This window comes from Thamnophis elegans, chromosome 2, assembly GCF_009769535.1.
Source record: "Thamnophis elegans isolate rThaEle1 chromosome 2, rThaEle1.pri, whole genome shotgun sequence".
In the NCBI taxonomy this organism is placed as follows: Eukaryota; Metazoa; Chordata; class Lepidosauria; order Squamata; family Colubridae; genus Thamnophis; species Thamnophis elegans.
Window position 1 is genome coordinate 128,753,766 of NC_045542.1, and position 18,934 is coordinate 128,772,699.

General features: G+C 35.7%; 1 protein-coding gene across 1 annotated transcript in view; it reads right to left on the minus strand.

The window, feature by feature from the left end:
- Positions 1-730: 730 nt before the first annotated feature.
- CHL1 (cell adhesion molecule L1 like) overlaps positions 731-18,934 on the minus strand; it is an 88,892-nt gene continuing 70,688 nt past the window's right edge. Inside the window, exons 20-26 of the mRNA XM_032210596.1 lie at positions 18,274-18,478; positions 17,154-17,276; positions 16,021-16,200; positions 8,324-8,482; positions 6,655-6,786; positions 3,430-3,502; positions 731-990 (exon numbers count right to left, since the gene is read on the minus strand). Of these exons, the coding sequence (XP_032066487.1) occupies positions 774-990; positions 3,430-3,502; positions 6,655-6,786; positions 8,324-8,482; positions 16,021-16,200; positions 17,154-17,276; positions 18,274-18,478 (1,089 nt within the window). The 3' untranslated portion in view covers positions 731-773. The remainder of the gene's footprint in view (positions 991-3,429; positions 3,503-6,654; positions 6,787-8,323; positions 8,483-16,020; positions 16,201-17,153; positions 17,277-18,273; positions 18,479-18,934) is intronic.

Genomic DNA, 18,934 nt, shown 5'->3' on the forward strand with positions numbered 1-18,934 from the left:
AGTGGAAACGCTAACCTAGGGCCCATTGTTACTAGTTACAACATAACAAGAATGTGTACAGAGTGCAGTACATGCAGTAGAATATATCACACCATCGGTTATTCCCAACAGAAAGGTAATGTGCTATTATCGCTGACTAAGCACACCAGCAAGAATGACCATCGGCAGACATGATGCGTTGGCTTCACATTGTATCCTTGTGCAACAGAGAACTGAGCAAGAAAAAGGATACTGTAGAGATATAAGGGACTACTTGGCTTCCGAAGCTTCCCAGCACCATTGGCTAGCACAGTGTCAGTCATGCCAGCATAACCTTCTCTCCATAATATTTGGTTATAACATTCTATAGCCTGCCAGACCCAAATCAAAGACAGAGTTGTAGCAGTTACTCATTTAATGTCAACTCTTTGACTGCTGTTCCAGTTAAGAGATGTTTATAAAACTGGGTTGTAAAAGACCTGGAGGAAATTAGATCCCAAAATACATCTATAACACTGAAGAAGGTATGGTTTTGGTCAGACTAAATGACATGTGTGATGAAACTTTAGTTCAGAGTCTTTTTCTTTTTTTAATGAATTGAAAATGTCCATGTCTTGAAAAAAGAGTTAAGTTTCAAAAAAAAAAATATCTTTTTAAAGTCATCTGCCTGTTTCTGTACCTGCTGCATGTCCAGGTCTTTAACTTTTCTGCAGCCTATTTCTGCCTTGTATAATATTTGATGAGAAGTAAAGATAAATACAATGATCTGAAATGAATAATTCATGCTTAATATTTTATGCATGGAGAGGAAAGGTTGCTGTGGAACTCCCAATGCTTTCAACCGAGGCTTTTTCTTTGCATCCAGCATAAGCGCCAATAAACGAACCATCTTCATTGAACATCCTGTGGTCGCCCTCTCCATAATCCACTAAGCTATCAGCACTTTCTGCACCTTTAATGTCCATGTTAAGAGACCGCAAGCTTCCTTTGAGCGGCTTTTCATCACTGTCACTGAAAGAGGGAAAAACACTTGTGAGGAGCAGAAGGGCACATTCCATCATACAGAGAAAATTAAGAAAAAGAGAGACTGGAAAATTCTATTTAGGACGACATTTGATTCTAAGCCAAATACCACCTTGGAGTGAGAGGCTCAGAGGTTTTAGGACTTCTGATAGAAGTGCCTCGATAGGGAAAATGTATAATATTCCAAAACATTTGATTCTAAGCCAAATACCACCCTGGAGTGGGAGGCTCAGAGGTTTTAGAGCTTCTGATAGCAATATTGACAGGAACAAAATCTCCTCCTAGCAGATCAGTAAGGCTACCAGTAGAGTTGGAAGCAGAAAAAAAAATCAAAGTAACAGGAAAATACACCAGAAAAGTATTATTTTTTAAAGATGGTAAATGGTTTTCTCAAAGGCAAATGCAATTAAATACATATAAAGTGATCAGAGGTGGCTTTCACATAATTTTACTACCAGTTCACTGTACACCAAAAATGTGAATGTGCTGGCACTTTGCTCATGTGCACGGATTAGAAAACATGAACCATCTGCACCACTGCTGGTTTGCCCAAACCTGTCCGAATTGGCTGAATACCACCACTGAAAGTGATGCATAATGGGACCAAATCCCTTGTTTCATATATACAGTAATAAGATTGGTGTTTGTTGTTTGTTAGCTGAGAATACACATAATTGAGGCCAATATGAAAGTGACGGGGCATGTTTTTCTCCCTGTTTCAAAGCAACCACATGGAATCACATTATGTCGTTTTAAATTCTTGTTTGTATCCCCCTTCCCTGGTTGAGTTGTGAGCCGCCCTGAGTCCCCTTCGGGGAAAAGGGCGGCATATAAATAAAATCAACATCAACATCAACATAATGAATCTGACTGGGAAAAGATTTAGATCAGACAAAAGGCTGCACTTTTTCATTCAGTGGATGATTAAAGTGTAAATGGGTTACATCCAAATCTTGGATGGGTCTAAAAGGGGACTGAATAAATTCATGGAGGATACATCTATAAACAGCTTTAATATTACTTTTAGATTCGAGGTTGAAACAGCAGTGGGAAAAATATTCTTTATATCTATCTTGTATAAAATATACTTTTCCATCTATTTGCTTCACTTCTGAAATGAATTACGTGGTGTAAATTACAGACTTAAAGGCAGAAAGCTGATAATTCTTTTCCAAACTCGAAGACATCCATTGCAAGCAAGTATACGTAGTATACTCTACTGGCAAATGTTATTGCAAAAGTTTGCATTATGCTAATTTCATTTATTGGAGGAACTTCTACAAACAGATTAGTAGGGATCAAGAGTGAGAGACAAATTCATTCCATTTGGATTTCAGGGTACTCTTACAAATTCAATCTCTGATATAAATTAATTCACACTTCTCTCTGTGTGGAATGTATTAGAGTAAGGATGCACAAAAATATGCACATTGTTGTATAAAAAGACAGGTATGAAAATAGGAATAACTTGAAGTATCTAATCTCCAAAAAGAAAGTGGGTGGGTTTTTTTTTTCCCCAAACATAGACTTTTCCCTCTTTTCAGAGGATTTTTTTTTACAGGTGGGAATGAGAATGAAAGTTTCTAGGAAGCAATCCCAAACTAATAAAAGTGGCTTCAACCTTGAACTTCAGACAAGTAATTTCATACCACTTTATGGGTTATTAGCATTTGGGAGGGGGGTATCTAGGAGCCATGGTCGTGCAGTGGTTAGAATGCAGCAGTATTGCAGGCTAATTCAGCTCACTGCCAAAAGTTTGATCTTCACCAGCTCAAGGTTGACTCAACAAGGTTAGTAAAATGAGGACCCAGATTGTTGGGGGCAATATGATGATTTTGTAAACCACTTAGAGAGGGCTGTAAAACACTGTGAAACAGCATATAAGTCTAATTGCTATTGCTATCTATGTCCAAATGTCTCCCACATACAAATATAATAATATTATTATTAAAACTGACTAAGGACCCAGAAAGATGTTTCAGAAACATGGGGAAATGTTATGAAATTGTTTTGTTTATAACATATTTCCAGTCAAACAATGATATTTCATTTGTTTCATATTAGGAGTACATTGATTATAGAGTCCTATATGAATTATTTCTGCATTTTCAGAAAAAAACAATCCATGCATGTGTGTGTGTGCCATTACACTCCAGATTAGATGAGCAATCTGACTGTTCAATGAAATAACTGCCCCAAAGGCCCTAATAATTTATTTTTATTTTACCAAAATATTTATAAAACCATTCACAAGAAACTAATAAAAATGGAATTCATCCCACTAAAGTATGCGGTATAATATTTCATATCATCCCCTTGAAATTTTATTTGACAATCAGAAAGTATTATTGCTTGCAATATTATTAGAAGATCTTACAAGAGCACTATTTACCCCAAACATTGCAATGAAGTTTATGTCTCACTAACCTATATTCACCAAAGATTTCATCTTTTATGGATTGGCCTTCAGGATCTGGATGCAGGTCTTCTTTTTCTTTTACTGCAAATAGATAAAAACGTCTCTCATTCAGATATTTTTAGGCATTTGCTTTCATGTAATAGGAAACAAGGCACAAGTTATCTTATTGTATGACCATCTTTTAAAAGAGGTGCAGTGATTCAGTGGTGTAATGATGTTGGAGAAGGTCTCAGCTCCAGCAGTTCAAGACTAAGCATTGCATGACAGAGTGAGCTCCTGTAACTCATCTCAGCTTCTGTCCATCTAAGAGTTTGAAAGCATGTTCTATGCAAATAGATAGAAAGGAAGCAATTTGGTGGGGAAACAAGATAGTGCTCTGTGTGGGCAGTCAGATTACTGGTGACTCTGAACCTTCCTGATTGCACTGCCCATTGTCGAGCAGCTCCGGGAAGGGAGGAGTCTTGGTGACGCTGTAGGAAGAGCTGCTCATCTTTCTCTCTGGTGCAAAGCCAGCTCACCTCCTGTGGCACACATTGGGAAGCGTGCAAGTGTCCTATAACTATGTTAGTAACTGGGCAAGCCAAACTACTGCTCTGCAATAACACCGTGCTCTCCTGACTCTGTAACAACACCATATGATAGTAACAACAATAACAACAACAACCATCATTTAAAGCTCTTGTACTAACAGAATAACAGAGTTGGAAGGAATGTAAGAGGTCATCTAGTCCAACCTTCTGCTCAAGCAGGAGACCCTATACTATTTCTGACAAATGGCTTGAAAGCCTTCAGTAATGGGGCATCCACAACTTCTGAAGGTAAGCTGATTGGTGGATTGCTCTCACAGTCAGAAAATTTATCCTTATTTCTAGATTGAATCTCTCCTTCATTAGTTTCCATCCATTTTTTTTCTTGTCTGGCCTTCTTTCCGTGACAGCCCCTCAAAAATTGGAATGCTGCTATTATGACACCCCTGATCCTTCCCTTCACTAGACTAGCCATGCCCAGTTCCTACAACTATTCTCCATATGCTTGAGCCTCCAGGACCCTCATCATCTTTGTTGCCAGTGCTGAATTATTCACAATATTATCATGTGTTCAGTGGTGGGTTCCGGCAGCTACTACTGCCTGTTTGCTCAGGGACACGCTGTGCACATGTGCAGTACAACAAAAATTGCTATGTGCAGAAGCAAAAAACAAGATAGCAGTGTCTACAGCGCCACCAGGGCTGGGTTGCTTCAGGTTCCAGTGACCCAGGCCACCAAGCTACTACTGGTTCAGCCGAACCGGGCCAAACCAGTAGGAACCCACCACTGATGTGGTTAATACCACTAATTGGATTTAAGTTGATTATCTTAGTTTAGATGAAGCTAAATCACTTGGCTCCATAATCCCAGTTTCCTAAATTATGTAAGTTTTGGAAGCAAATTATTCAATGTGATTTGCTATTTTTTTTATTACAACTGCCTTATCTGTGGCAAACCATGGAATGAACTCTACAACTCAGTCCTATATTGAAAGAGTGGCATTTTTAATTTTGGACTAAAAGTGAAATTCTATTGTGACTGCTTTTGCCTTCTACTACTGTTTCAAGACTTCTTTTTGAGGAAACTTTGCCAGATTCTCTTTGCTCCAGATATTAATGGGCTACTTTTAAAAGTATTCTGTATAATCTTCACAGAATAATACAGTGCATGTTTAAAGAAACATACAATAAATATAACATCAGCATACTGTATAGGTATGAACCATGCTTTTTAAAATAAAAAATAGCAGTAATTTAAAACTTTAACTTAATTCTAAGTGAATTGAGAAGTCTGTCTCACTTGAAATACTTTATGCTTGCCTGAAACTATTTTCAGCTCTTTCAACTTTTCCTTGTAAGTTTTAATTAACAAATAAAGTTCAGTGATAGGAACAATTATTTTAAATAAAAACTGGAATCCTATAGAAAGCCAAAATTCAGGTATGAAGTATGTCTTTAAAAAAAAAAACTTTCTATTGGAGTGGCTTCATGTACTATGGATCTTTGTTTCTTATTCTCTAGCCTCATTTCAGCTCCACCTTTGAGGCTTTAGGAATCACAGTTTTGGCCTTGAAACCAGCAGTCATGCAATTGGTTAGCCTGGGGAAGGAGTAATTATCTTGAGCCATGATATAGTTGATACAATATTGAAAAAAGACCAGACTGCAAAACAAGATGGCTGAAACTGCTAGAAATCATAATCAATCAAATACAATTACCACTGAGCTCTATATAGCTACATCTTCCATTACTTCCAGCACTTGAACTAGGATAGTTTAGCTAGACTCCAGCAGATCCCAGAAATAAAATCAGAGCTCTCGGTCAGGAAAAGACAATCAGTGTTAGGAACAGCTAAGATACTGAGGAAAAATCTCAACCTTGCAGAACCTGAGATTGAAGAAGGCGCATTCCCCCTACAGGAGGTTTGCAAAAAATAAAAATAAAAAAGGACATTCATTTTCCAGGAGGGAATAAGGTATCTTGCCTTAGTCAGAGGGTTGGACTAGAAGACCTCCAAGGTTCCTTCTAGTCCTACAATTCTACGTTAAGTAAGTAAGTAAGTAAGTAAGTAAGTAAGTAAGTAAGAAAAATAAGTTAGTTAGTAATTAAATACATACATACTTACATAAATCCTAAATTTAAAATGATAGAGAAAGTGACAGGTTTTTTGACAGGATCTTTATTTTTTTCAAAAATAAAAGTTCCGACTATGTAGTGTACATTTTTGTTAATTTACAGAATGCTATTCTCAAATACGCCATGGTGAAGGCATCACTTTACTGGCTATTATTATGGCAATTAGCTGACATTATTAAATAGAAACTTCTGAGGTGTGCATGTGTTTCTGGAGGCTTTTCCATTTTTATCAAGTACGCCTTTATTTTGGAAAGGATCCTGTTTTCTTTCAGCCGATTCTAACTTAAAACAGAATTGGGAGTCTTGTCGTTTCCATGCATTTTCCCCATTCAAAGAAGCTTTTTTTAAAAATCTTCATAAGGAATATCAAGAGATAATTTCTGGAAGCTCCCAAAGGTCTGTTATCAGCTCTTGATAATGTGGCGAGCATCATTGGTTGCTGTGGATCGTGGAGTTTATGTAACTTTCTGACCCCCAAGAAGACTTAAAACTCTAATTTGATGATAACCTGCAAAAGGCTTGTACATCATTATAAAAGTATATTCGATTTGGAGAACACACTTTTTCTTACCTGAATATTTTCCTCCTTTGTTCCTTTTAACAAAGCAGATAGTAAGCAACAGTAAGGTAAGCAAAGCGACGGCACCCATCAGTCCAATAAACCAACCTTGTGTGGAGATTCGTTCATAAATTCCAGTGTAAGCTTTGAATGGAAAATATAAATATATATGGAGGTATAAGAACATAAAAAAAAAATTTGGTGTTTTAAAGAACATTTTAGAACTAATTATCAGGGGCTAGCAATCTGCATTGGGAGAGGGGAATGAATATTTATATTAAAACCAAGTCTGAAAGGCACATTATTAAGATTCAGAACATTTCATTGCAGATTTTAATTAAGCAAACAAACATGAATACAATACTTAAACCAGATCGTCATGCAAAAGTAAGAAAGAGAGGGTTAAAAAGTGTATAGAATAGAGGCAAATGCATAGCTTACTGCGTATAAAATGCAAGAAGAAAGGGACTAGCAAGGTAATTAATATCTAAGCTGTACAAACTGGCCTTTATGAACTGGTTTCATTTTTGTGTTGGAAGTTGAATTTTAAATTTAGATTTTAGAGCAAAAATGGGAGTGATATCTCAGTATCAGGCTCACCTATAATAGCTCAAGTTCTGCAGGAGATTATGCAATAAAGGCCATTCCTTAGGAGCTACGAATGCAGAGGAAGTGGGGAATTTTGAAGAGCAATGTGCGCCAATGTCTTAATGGGACATCAGGAGCATAATCCAAGAAATAGAAGGAATATGTCTAGGATAAAGAACTAGCCAAGCACAAAGGAAAAAGGGCAGAGCTGCATTTGAGCTGCAACTTCCACTGATAAGGGAAGTTTACTTAGAGCCAAAGGCTTACAAGTTGCCTCTTTGGAGAAAAATGAAGACAAATTCAGAAATTTGTCATATTGTCTAATATCCACCTCTCACTCTAGAATTGTATTGGGAGAAATACTTTCCCTCTTTTTATTATTTTAATCTCCCATAAAATTTTAATTTTGGCCAACAGCATTTGCTGAAACTGAGAACACAACATACTCCTGGTATGCAAACATTATTTGCACAACAGTTTTCTGTTTTCAACAGTAAAATGTTGGAACAACTATATGCCAACTTTTCTAAGAGTTATCACAACTTGGATTGCAAAAATCTAAATAAAACTTCAGACTGCAGAAAATTATACAGAAAATTAATTCATTTGCTGCCATCCATTGGTTTTGTTAAGTTTTGCAGTCCAAGCATAAGTAGTCCTAATTACTCTATATTTTTTCTGCATACTCTGTATAGAATTGGAATTATTAATGGAAACTTGCTACTAAAGGTAAACCAAAAAAAAAACTGTGGTGGGATGGGACTGATTACATTCACACTAACATTTACTGCAAAGTTAATTTGCAATTGTCAGTTTAAGATTCAAAATATTAAGAGAAGTCTACATTTCCTGTACTAGATTTGGTCCCAGCAGTACTTCTGAAAATTGGGGTGTTTGAGGATTATGAACTGGGAAACTACTTTTTTTTCTGTTGAAATCAACAATAAAAATCCAATTATAATAGGTGCAGAAATGTCTGAATATATAACTGTTTCATGTTACAATTATGTAGTATATAATCTTAATACGCAGTTGCTAAAGTTTTGTTTTTGTGAGACTCTTGGTCATCTTAGAGGCCTGAAGAATTTCTCACCTCTCCCCCTGGTCTCAATTACATCTGCAGAAATGCTATTATTATCAACCCAATTCTTAGTCATTAGTCGAATTGTATTTGCAGTTCCAGGATCAAGAGCCTCAACAGGCTGACTCTTTGGGGTAGGCTTAACTTCAGTAATCTTCCCGACAGCTTTACCTATGGAAGGCACAGAGTCAAGTCAAATAGGTAAATTGGGTGAGGGCCTCAGGATATAAAATTACAGAATCATTACCAGTTAATATTAATAGGTCAAGCATTTATCCTTAGATAATTTTGCATTTATGACAAAGGATAGTTTAGGGTAATGATCGTATATGAAACTTTAATATTCATGTAGTATATGTTCTAAATTGTATTTATTGTAATAGGATCTAGTCATTTATATTACTGGATAATTTATTCTAGTTTCTGAAAATTCAAGAAAAGTACCTTAAATTTAATAAAATATTCATTGATTTATTGATCATATCCAAATAAATAAATGATGTTTATATAAAAATGGAAAATTTAATCTTGCACAAAATTTCAATAAAAGTTACATTTAGACCTAAGTTCTAGTGAATAAATGCTAGAATATGCATTTTCCCCCCTTAAAAACTCAAATACCCAAATTGTTCTAACTTTGTTGGGAAAAAAGTTAAATGATTGATATATCATTACAATTAAAATCAAATCTATAATTAAGCATTATAAAATATTTTACATGAAATAAGTCAAATTAACATAATTTTATAATAGTGCTTTACTAAAGTATTAATTGATATTTTAATTGATTATATTAATGTATTATTAATTATTAATTAAAATGAAAATTGCAATGTTATAAGGTTTGGTTCATCTTAGTAAACTGAACTAAATTTTTGTTTTAAAACAAGTATCCAATTAATGAGTCAGAAATCCCTCTAATAAAATTATCATCACTTGAATAAAAGTAAGTGTCTTTTAGGATTCTTAAGACTAAGGTAAGCTTTTATAGCAGAGTAGATAACTGAGGGATCCTTGGTGCTCTCTGAGCTTGCTTGTTTTCTTGCAGATATTTTATTACCCTAACTAGGTAATTTCATCAGTGCTTGATGCAGAGGTGGTATGCTGCTGGTTCACACCAGTTTGGGTGAACCAGTAGTGGCAGCGGTGCAAGGCTCCGCCCACCCACCCTGACATCATCAATTGCCTTCTGCGCGTGCGATCTCGCTACCAAACAGGTACTAAAGAAAATAGAATACTATCTCTGGCTTGATGTTACCTAGTTTGGGTAATGAAATGTCTGAAAGAAAACAAGGAAGCTGAGAGAGCATCAAGGACCCCTCATCTCAACCTTGAACTACAAAAATTCTCCTTTATTAGAGTACATAACTGAAATTTCAGGACTACATTTCAGTCTAGGGCATGACTAAGAGCTTTCAAAAAGTTGCCATCAAATTGTCTTATTAATGTGGAGGAAAAGGAAAATGCATGAGAATTTTTCCATTTAATTTAATGCAAATTAGGTTCTAATGCAATGAAAGTTAAATCAAATTCTCTCTCTCAACCTTGCCTACATTTTTGCCTTGGTTATATCTCCTGCTGTCTGGTCCAGATACACTGCTCAAAGGTAGAACATGTTCCTCAATCCAAGAAGCATTGGGAATCTTGGATTTATGTCATAATACATTTGTTAATTTTTAAAGTATTATAAGGCACTTTCTGGTTTCTGCTCTAACAGAGTAGTAGTTACCTCACTAACTAATTATTTTACTTTTGTTTCATGAATCAAATGAAAAGTCGGGATGTAATTTTATTCTTTTGACTCTTTTAATTTATTTTATACTATATTGAAAGTATAATTCTTTAAGAACAAACAAAAAAGAAGAATATTTAAATCCTAGAGAGGAAACCTGTATATTATTTAACTCTTTAATTTTCTCTTAAATAAGATTTCCAAAACATTTTAAGTATTCTTTTTTTTAAGTAATAATTTATTTTGCTTTATTTGCTCAGTCTGTCTAATGCTACAACTTGAAGTACAATGTATCTATTATAACAGATAGTTATTAGTTCATAGATATAGTGGAGCTTGCAAACTCTTAGATAATTTGCATGTGCAATGCAGAAGCAATGATTATTAGTTCTGGAATAAGCAAGCAAGCAAATAGCAGCTTCAAGAGATTAACACTCAGAAGATAACTGAAAGGGAAAAAGAGAAAAGATTAAAAATGGTTGGATATAGACAAAAACAGCATAATATGACAAGGTTTTTCCAAAACAATTATTTATCAATTACAGCCTGTGCTTTAATTATAATAGTGCCAGGGAGAATTAAAAGGGAATACCGTATGTTGATTGGTGCATTAAACCAATATTTGATGAGAAGGGTTTAACATAATTAAAACTATCTGGCAGAATTGATATTGCTAAATTAATTCCATGAAGTCGAAACTATGTATTCTAATCAAACTACAAATTAAACAGCAGGTCATTACAAGTTATTTTTCCCCCTAAATGCACAAAGTAATACACTTAACATAAATGTTTTCTGAAAGGTAACAAGGGGAAAATATATTATGTCAATTTCTGTCATTTCAAATAATCCAAACTATTTAAAGCTGTCAGATACACAGGATTACAAATTGAAAGAGACGGGAGGCTTCCTCCAATTCTGTCAGGCATATTTCAACTGCTGAAGTACCTGGAAATCAAGCATGTTCCATCAATTGCTTTAGACATCAAATTTCAACAGATAGTTCTAATAATAATGGTTCTGTGATAACATTCCTTATAGATGTTCAAAGCGTTTTGACCTTGAAACATTTTGATTATTTTCTGTAATACAAGGTAGTTTCACGGTCAAGGCAAAATTTTGTTTCAATCTTGGAATCAATGCTATCGATTTAGAAAATTGCTATTTTAATTTTTTCTTACTGGCCTAAGCACTGAGATTGAGCAATGCTTCTCTTTTTATGATTGAGTTACTGTTAATCTTTTGAGATGTTTTCTAGCTTATCCATTTCGGCAGAGACTCTACTGATGTTGATGGGTTGATGTGGAGATGAAGGAAACTGGACAGAGCAAATAGTCCTCAATGATGATGGCATTTGAGGCTGAGTTGTTGATGATAGGTGGGTGAAGGGGTGTCCAATAAGGCCTGGGGCAGAGGTGGGTTCCTACCAGTTCGCACCTATTCGGTAGAACCGGTTCGTCAAATCTACCGAACCAGTTAGAAGAGGTTCCACCGGTGGACCCGGAAAGCAGGCCACACCTACAGAAGAGGTTCCAAACTTTTTTGAAACCCACCACTGGTCCTTGGATATGATTATTCTACACTATCATGCTCATATTTATAAAACTCAGTGCCTCTGTGAAAGGTAAGGATGACTACTGCATTTGTTGAAGTTGTTTTAACGCAAACCAAAGATGCCTTTTAAAAAACAAGTTTACATCATATTCTTATGCATGCCAGTGTTGTGTGTGAGGTAATTTAAGGTGGTTCTGACAAGTGTCATCGGCATCTTCATATCTGGTCACATGGGCGGCAAGCCACTCCCACAAAGGAGGCCACACTCACAGAGTAGGTTCGAACAATTTTTGAAACCCACCACTGGCCTGGGGTTACATGAGGGGACAAGGAACAGTTAGAGAGGGAGCATAAGGTTACAAGAACATGAAGGTGCAGTGTAGATTAGTGAGGTGCACAGAGGTATGAGGACAGGTGCAAGGGTGTGAAGGAGTCACAGTGATGGTCAGGATATGAATGGCTGGTAATGGCATGAGCACAGAAGGATGTACCCTAGTGACTTTGACTTCCTTGCTTCACAATTGACCTTCACAATTGACTTTCTGGGAAGTCAGGAGGGAAGGTTGCAAATGGAGATCATATGGCCGCAGATCACTGCAAATGTGAACTGGTTGCCAAACACCCAGATCATGATCACATGATCATGGGGTGCTATAATGCCTGGATCTCCAAGGGCATCTGTTCAATGCTGTTGTGATTTACTGAATGGATGAACATAGGTGAAGAGCTACCTATAAAATATATCTCATATCTGCATACCTGCCAGTTATTGCTGTTACTTTTTTTCCTTTTTTTTGTAAAGGCATTGCTACAGATCTGCAAATCCAAAAACTGTTTTCCTAGTGTATGAAAATCTAAAGACTACTGGTGTGATGTTGTAAGCTATTACCCACATTAGTTTACAAGGAGTATTTTGAGTATGGATTGTTTGCTGAGCATTAGTAAGGCATCTACATTTTGTAAATGTTTTTTTTTTTACCTTGCTGATGTTGAATTTTCAAGAAACAAATACTGTGGTGCCTTGGGATGTATTTGTGTATGTGCATGCTGCTCTATGCATAATCTTATTGCTTTAATCTTAATATTTATGCTGTTATATTCCACCAAACCTTTTTTCGCAGCTTTGGAGGAGAACCCATCATGTCTGTCTGTCTATCCATCTATCTGTCTATCCGTCTATCCATCTATCCATTTATCCATCTACCTGTCTATCCGTCTATCCATCTATCCGTCTATCCGTCTATCCGTCTATCCGTCTATCCGTCTATCCGTCTATCCGTCTATCCATCTATCCATCTATCCATCATCTATCCATCTATCCATCTATCCATCAGTATCAGTGAAGTGCTTAATTTGAAATATCTCCAAAAAGCCACAATGAATTGAGTTTTCCCTGCTTCACTTTTACTAAAATCGTAATGAAGTCAAACAAAAAGCAAATAAAAGGATATCATAAAGCTGTTTAAAGACTTAATAAAATAGAAATGAGTCTGCTGCACCACAGATATCCAATTAATATTAACTGCTGGATCAGGAGATTTTGATACACGTTTTGAGTTTTTATAAAAAATTCACATTAATATTCAGACATATTTCCTTCTGTAAGATATCTGCAAAGATTTGGTTAGTGTATAAATCCACTAAGGATAGTTTGGGAGTTTATTTTAGAGCTATATTTGGTACCCAAGGGAGATAAATAGTATGCCTATGTATACATTGCAGTATGCAATAGCAGTTTGAAATGATAAAAAATGAAGAACTTGAAGGAAAATACATAATACATTAGTAACAATATATTTTAGGGAATATATTAAAGGTCACTGAAGTATAGTTATTAGCTTAAGAAATCCACAAGCACTTGCCTTAATTTTTGTTTTTATTATTTAGAAGGTGAGAACTAGGAATAAAATCAAGAGGCACTTCAGCTTTCTTCTTTTATATCAAAGAACCCATTTAACATTAAATGCTAAACTGTAAGTCCAGATTTCTCTTGAGTTTGGAGACTTACAAAAAGGAATGATACTTTGGAGATAATCGCACAATAACTTAATACAACAAATGGAAATTTATTATCTATCTACTACCCATCCAATATATGAAGATTCCTATTTCACAGCAGTGACTCTGGGTGATATACAGAAATTAAAACTATTATAACATATACCCATCAGTTAAACGGTAACTCTCAAAACAAAAGTAACATCTATAAAAGAGCTTACAAACTTCCTAGTTCAAATGAAGATAGAGATTGTACCTCCTCTTAAACTTCTTTTTTGAAAGCTAAATAAATTCAGTAAGTTTAAATATTTCCAATAGCCTATTAAAGCTGTGGTGTCAAGAATTGGACACAGTATTTCGAATAGGGCCTGACCAAGTCAATGTAAAGTGGGACAATTACTGTGAAATTTAACAGGAGCATTACTGTGTTCCTGTTAAACATCTTAAAGTGCCTTAACAGTGGCTGCATTACACTAGTACCACACTATTGGATTATTATACTACAAATTAATCTACCCAGTCCATAATATCATATGCTTGTCTTGGCTATAGAACAAGCAAAATATGTTCCATTCAAACCAGTCAAACCAAAAAACAACCATTGTTATGATATGCTAATATTGATATTCTGGTTCTGCTTGAAAGTTTCAACTGTATCTTCCATAGAAAAAAGAACTATTATGTTTTTCAACAGAACTTCAAAGACATTCTCTCTTCTTAAAAGCAATGTTGGTGAGTCTTCCACAGTCCCAGTTCCTGATTTAAATGGAGTGCACTCCTATTCTAATAAGATAAGCTATTAAGTGCAAGAAAAATATTTGACTGTTCCCTGTCAACACTGTTATTGTATGTTATTAACACTGATGAACTTGAGCATTTTCTACTTAGCTCATTCCATCTGGCAAATTGGTGTGCCAATCTCACTTAATTTTACCAATTAATATCTAGTTGGTTCTACAGCTACAGAGACAGAGTTGTAAGTCACCCATCTGATCATATTTCAACTGAATGATGGGTATAACTGTGCTAATGGGGCTTTAATTGGAAATTAAATGGTTCATCTCGTGAACCTGCTGAATGGTACAGTTTAAAGAGTCGCAATTAAATATTGGCTTCAGATTTGTCCATTGTATATTAAAAGTGATTGCAGCAAACATTGTCAAATTAAATATAATTATATTTTGATTATTTTAGCAACATACCTATGTGATATCTTTTCCGCTTTTGTAACCAAGATTCTTTGGCTCAGTAAAATGGCATAAAATTACACAGGTTTGTTTAAAGAAGGGATCTGAATTGGGGAGATGACCTAATCTAATTTTCTGGATCAAACCTCCTGAATCAAAGGAGCTTTTCCACACTACTTGATTTTCTTTTCTGCTATCTATGGTTGGAAGAAAGAAAGTGTCATGAAAACATGTATTCTGTCATGCTGCTGAAAGTCTGTAGGGATTCTCAGTCATCCAGGTCATTGTTGTCCCAAAGGTGCTTTTTCAAGAGGCAACTGGACTTTCTTGTCTCAAACATTTATGACAACTGAGTTCCACCAAAAGAGCTTCTCTGCACCATTATCTATTCTCAAGTGGGTAAATGGTCGGTGGAGGATGCCTTGTAACCCATCACAGAAGTGATCAACTGAAAGATTGCTATATGAGTGCTGTGAAAATTTTGACTGAGCCACCTTCAGCATGTACCATGGGACTTCCTGCAGTTTGCTCTGGAGCCACCCATTCTGGAAATTTTTTGCTATGCAATTTTCTGCAGTTGCCAGAAAATTCGAGTCTGAACAGAACTTTTCAACCTTGGAAGCCCTGTGACTAACTCTTCAGGAGAAAGCTCTTTCAGACTTCTCCTGTAGCATTTGCTGAAGAAGCTGTTCTCAGCCTTCTCCTTTAACGGGTGGAGGAAAAATGAGAATAGCTCTGAAAGAGAAAGCAGTGAAGCAATATAGGCACTTCCTGGACTTTAGTAATATGATGCCACAGATATAGTGAAACAACAGGATGCTTCTCTTGGATCTTATGTAAGAGACAAGGTCATTACTCTATGTAGGACCTTTGAGGAGTGTTTCATTTGTCATTTTGTTGTTGACATGAAACGCTGCACTGCACAGCCTAATATTCATGGTATTGAGCTACTTATGTTAACAAGCTTGCAAGTCAAAATAAATCCATGTCTTCATAGCATTATCCTAGGTAGCTATTTTGCAAATGTACAGTATATTCAGAGAAAAGAAAAAGACAAAATTGTTGGTGAGGAATATTTTTTAGTAGATCATGATATGAAACCTTCTGAAGCCTTAAGTATCAGCCTTTTAATGATAAGCACTCTTCTCTTTCCTTCTGATTAAGTTTTCTTAGGTCCAATACCCAGATGTTACGATTAAGATTAGATTTGCAGGCATTCAACCCTGATTTTAACTTACTGCCATGGTTTACTGTTACTCCTTCCTCTGTAATAGGTTTTCCACATCCTTGCACTGTACAGGCCCTTGCATAGAATTTATACTTTGTGCTGAGGCTTAGATTAGACAATCTGAAGCTTAGCAATGATGAATTGGTAATACTGATTTCATGCAAAGGCCCAATGTTATCAGTCTCATTAACTGAAAAACAAAAGAAGGAGCAGACATACATCAACATTAGAAATCAGTTTATTTTTAAAAATGTATCTCGTATGCCAACTTTATATTTCACCAATGTACAACATAAAACACTTTAACTGTTGTGTGTGTGTGTGTGTGTGTGTGTGTGTGTGTGTGTCTATGTATATACATGCACACACAGGGACACATTTTGTCATGCAGTTAATTACTATGAAAAAACTTTTGCGGTAAACAAAATCTAAGTAAAATTTACATGTAAAAATGTTATTAAAATCATGATATGATATCGTTCTGGGAACATTTATTTATTGAATTTATTTGCTGATCATCTCATAGCAAATAATTCTACCAACTTGCATATTGAATCTGGAATATCTGCCCAAAATAATCCAATCAGAATCCAAGGCCATGAGCTACTTGGCTCCTTACAATTTGTTTATATTTTAATTTATATCCAATAAATTTCCCCCAGCAAATACCAAAGGAAAACATATCAGATATGTGTTATGCCTGATTGGCATATCTATGCATTTTTTCCAGTCATGGAGGTGCAACTATATTCTATTTTTTAAAAAATCAGATTAATTTGATCTGTCAGTCAATGTTCTATCATTAAGAGTGAGATCACAAAACTTTGGGAACTCTTGGAAGGTTGCCATAATACAGGCTTTAGAATATGGTTTATTCTAAGCATACTTAATACACTTAACACTATATTCTATCCTTCTTCCCTCAAATTACACTGTTAACTATCTGCTTGCATCTTCAATCATCAAACTGTGGATTTGGAAGAAAAAAATAAATTCTTTGTAACTAATAAAATTAACCCTATAAAGATGGTATGGGGTTATAATAACCACTAGCTAAAATTCTGTGCAGTTTGGAGAACCCCCAAATCACACTCCTGGCTTTTTTTGGAATCCTAACCCAAAGTAGAATATTTATATACTTACTCATTTGGTACTGTAATGTGTATCCAATAATGAATCCATTAGGTTTCTTCGGTGGCCCCCATGACAGTGTTACAGAGTCTTTTTCAAAATTTAGTAATTTTAGAAAGTGTGGTTTTTCTGGGACTGTAAAATACATATGTAAAAAAAAAATTGATCATGAATACACTTTTATTTATTTGTTCTTATAAAGGTTATATGGTTGGGCAATATAGGAAATGTATCTAGATACGGAATAAAATAAGATAATATAAAAACAAAACAAGTCAATATTAGTCACTCATTTCATCTCTACATATTACCAAAAGTACAGACAACCTTTCAAAATATACCTTATTGGTTAAGTTCTGTAAACTAATTCCCTAAAATGAACATGCCTTTTGTTTTTGTTTTTGTTTCCAAAACTCAATTGGACTATCTTGGAACATTTTGAATAGTCTACCTACTTGTTTGACAGTTACAGTAGCTAAGTATTCAGCTTTGGAAAGATAAATACTATTTTATCAGAGGATTTCATTCACCATTTTTATAGAATGCCTGTAGGTTGGGGAAATCTAAGAAATGAAGAAAACGTGCGAGATTGGTAATTTTCTCTTTCTCCAATTCTCCCATTTGAAATGAACATAGTCATTTTTTCTAAATCCTGCCATTAGACAGCATGGCCTTTTTGGGCAGTTGAGAAGGAATGTGTTGAATTAAAGATATTAAGTAAACTGCAGGAAAGTAGGGCATATGCTTTCAGTAGTACTTCCCTGCTTCAAACAGTGAATATTTGACTCCAGCAACAGTTTTTGTAACTCATTGGAGATCTCATCTAATTTCTAATTGATATGAACCCATTGGGTTCTTAGAAAATTCCAAGGAAGAATAAAAAACACTACACTTTTGTCAAACACAATAATAACAACCCTAGTATGTATAATGAATATATAGCTGCAGTGACCAACTATAAAAATTCCCTTTTAATAATCAGATATTAATTTTATATCTCCAGCTGTGAAAATGCCCAGATAAGGTAACAATGACACACAACCAAGACAGCTGCAAAGGGGAAAGTACAGTTACAAAGGTTAGTTATTATTTCCTTTCTATTCTCTTTCCCACTCCCATTCTCCAACTTTACCTCCCTCTGGAGTTTGGAATTCATATGCAATGCTTTCAGGTCCATTTCCTTTGGAATTAAAAGCCAAGACGGTTAAGTGGTAGATGCTAAAAGGCTCTAAACCAGGGACCATTCCATCATTTCGGTCTGCTTTAAATGTCAAGGAGTGTTTCTCTGGGTGATGATTTTTTTCATCCAGACGGTTTCGGATTTTCCACCAGTTGACCTGCAGAAGGGATATTTGCTGTTTTGAAACAGAGACCAGATCTGACTCTTGGACAGCATTCACATCACTAAATCATCAACACACATGCACATAGACAGACAGACAGACACACACACACACACACACACACACACACAACCACACCACATGTGAAATCTAATTCAACCCCCCACCGGTTCTGTAGGCATGGCTTGGGGGGTGTCATGTGATTGGGTGGCCAACTTTTTTTTCACTTTCAGCTTTTTTTCCCTGCTGGTTCACCTGAACCAGCGTGGCGGGGGGGATGCTTTAAAAAGCTTTAAAAAATAGCTTCCGATGATCGCGTAGCTCACAGGTGAGTTCCGCGATCCTCCAAAGCTTTTTTTATTCACTACTGGTTCACAGAGCCAAGGACAATCGTTCCTACCAGTTTGGCTGAACCGAGCTGAACCGGGAAGATTTCACACCCGAACCACA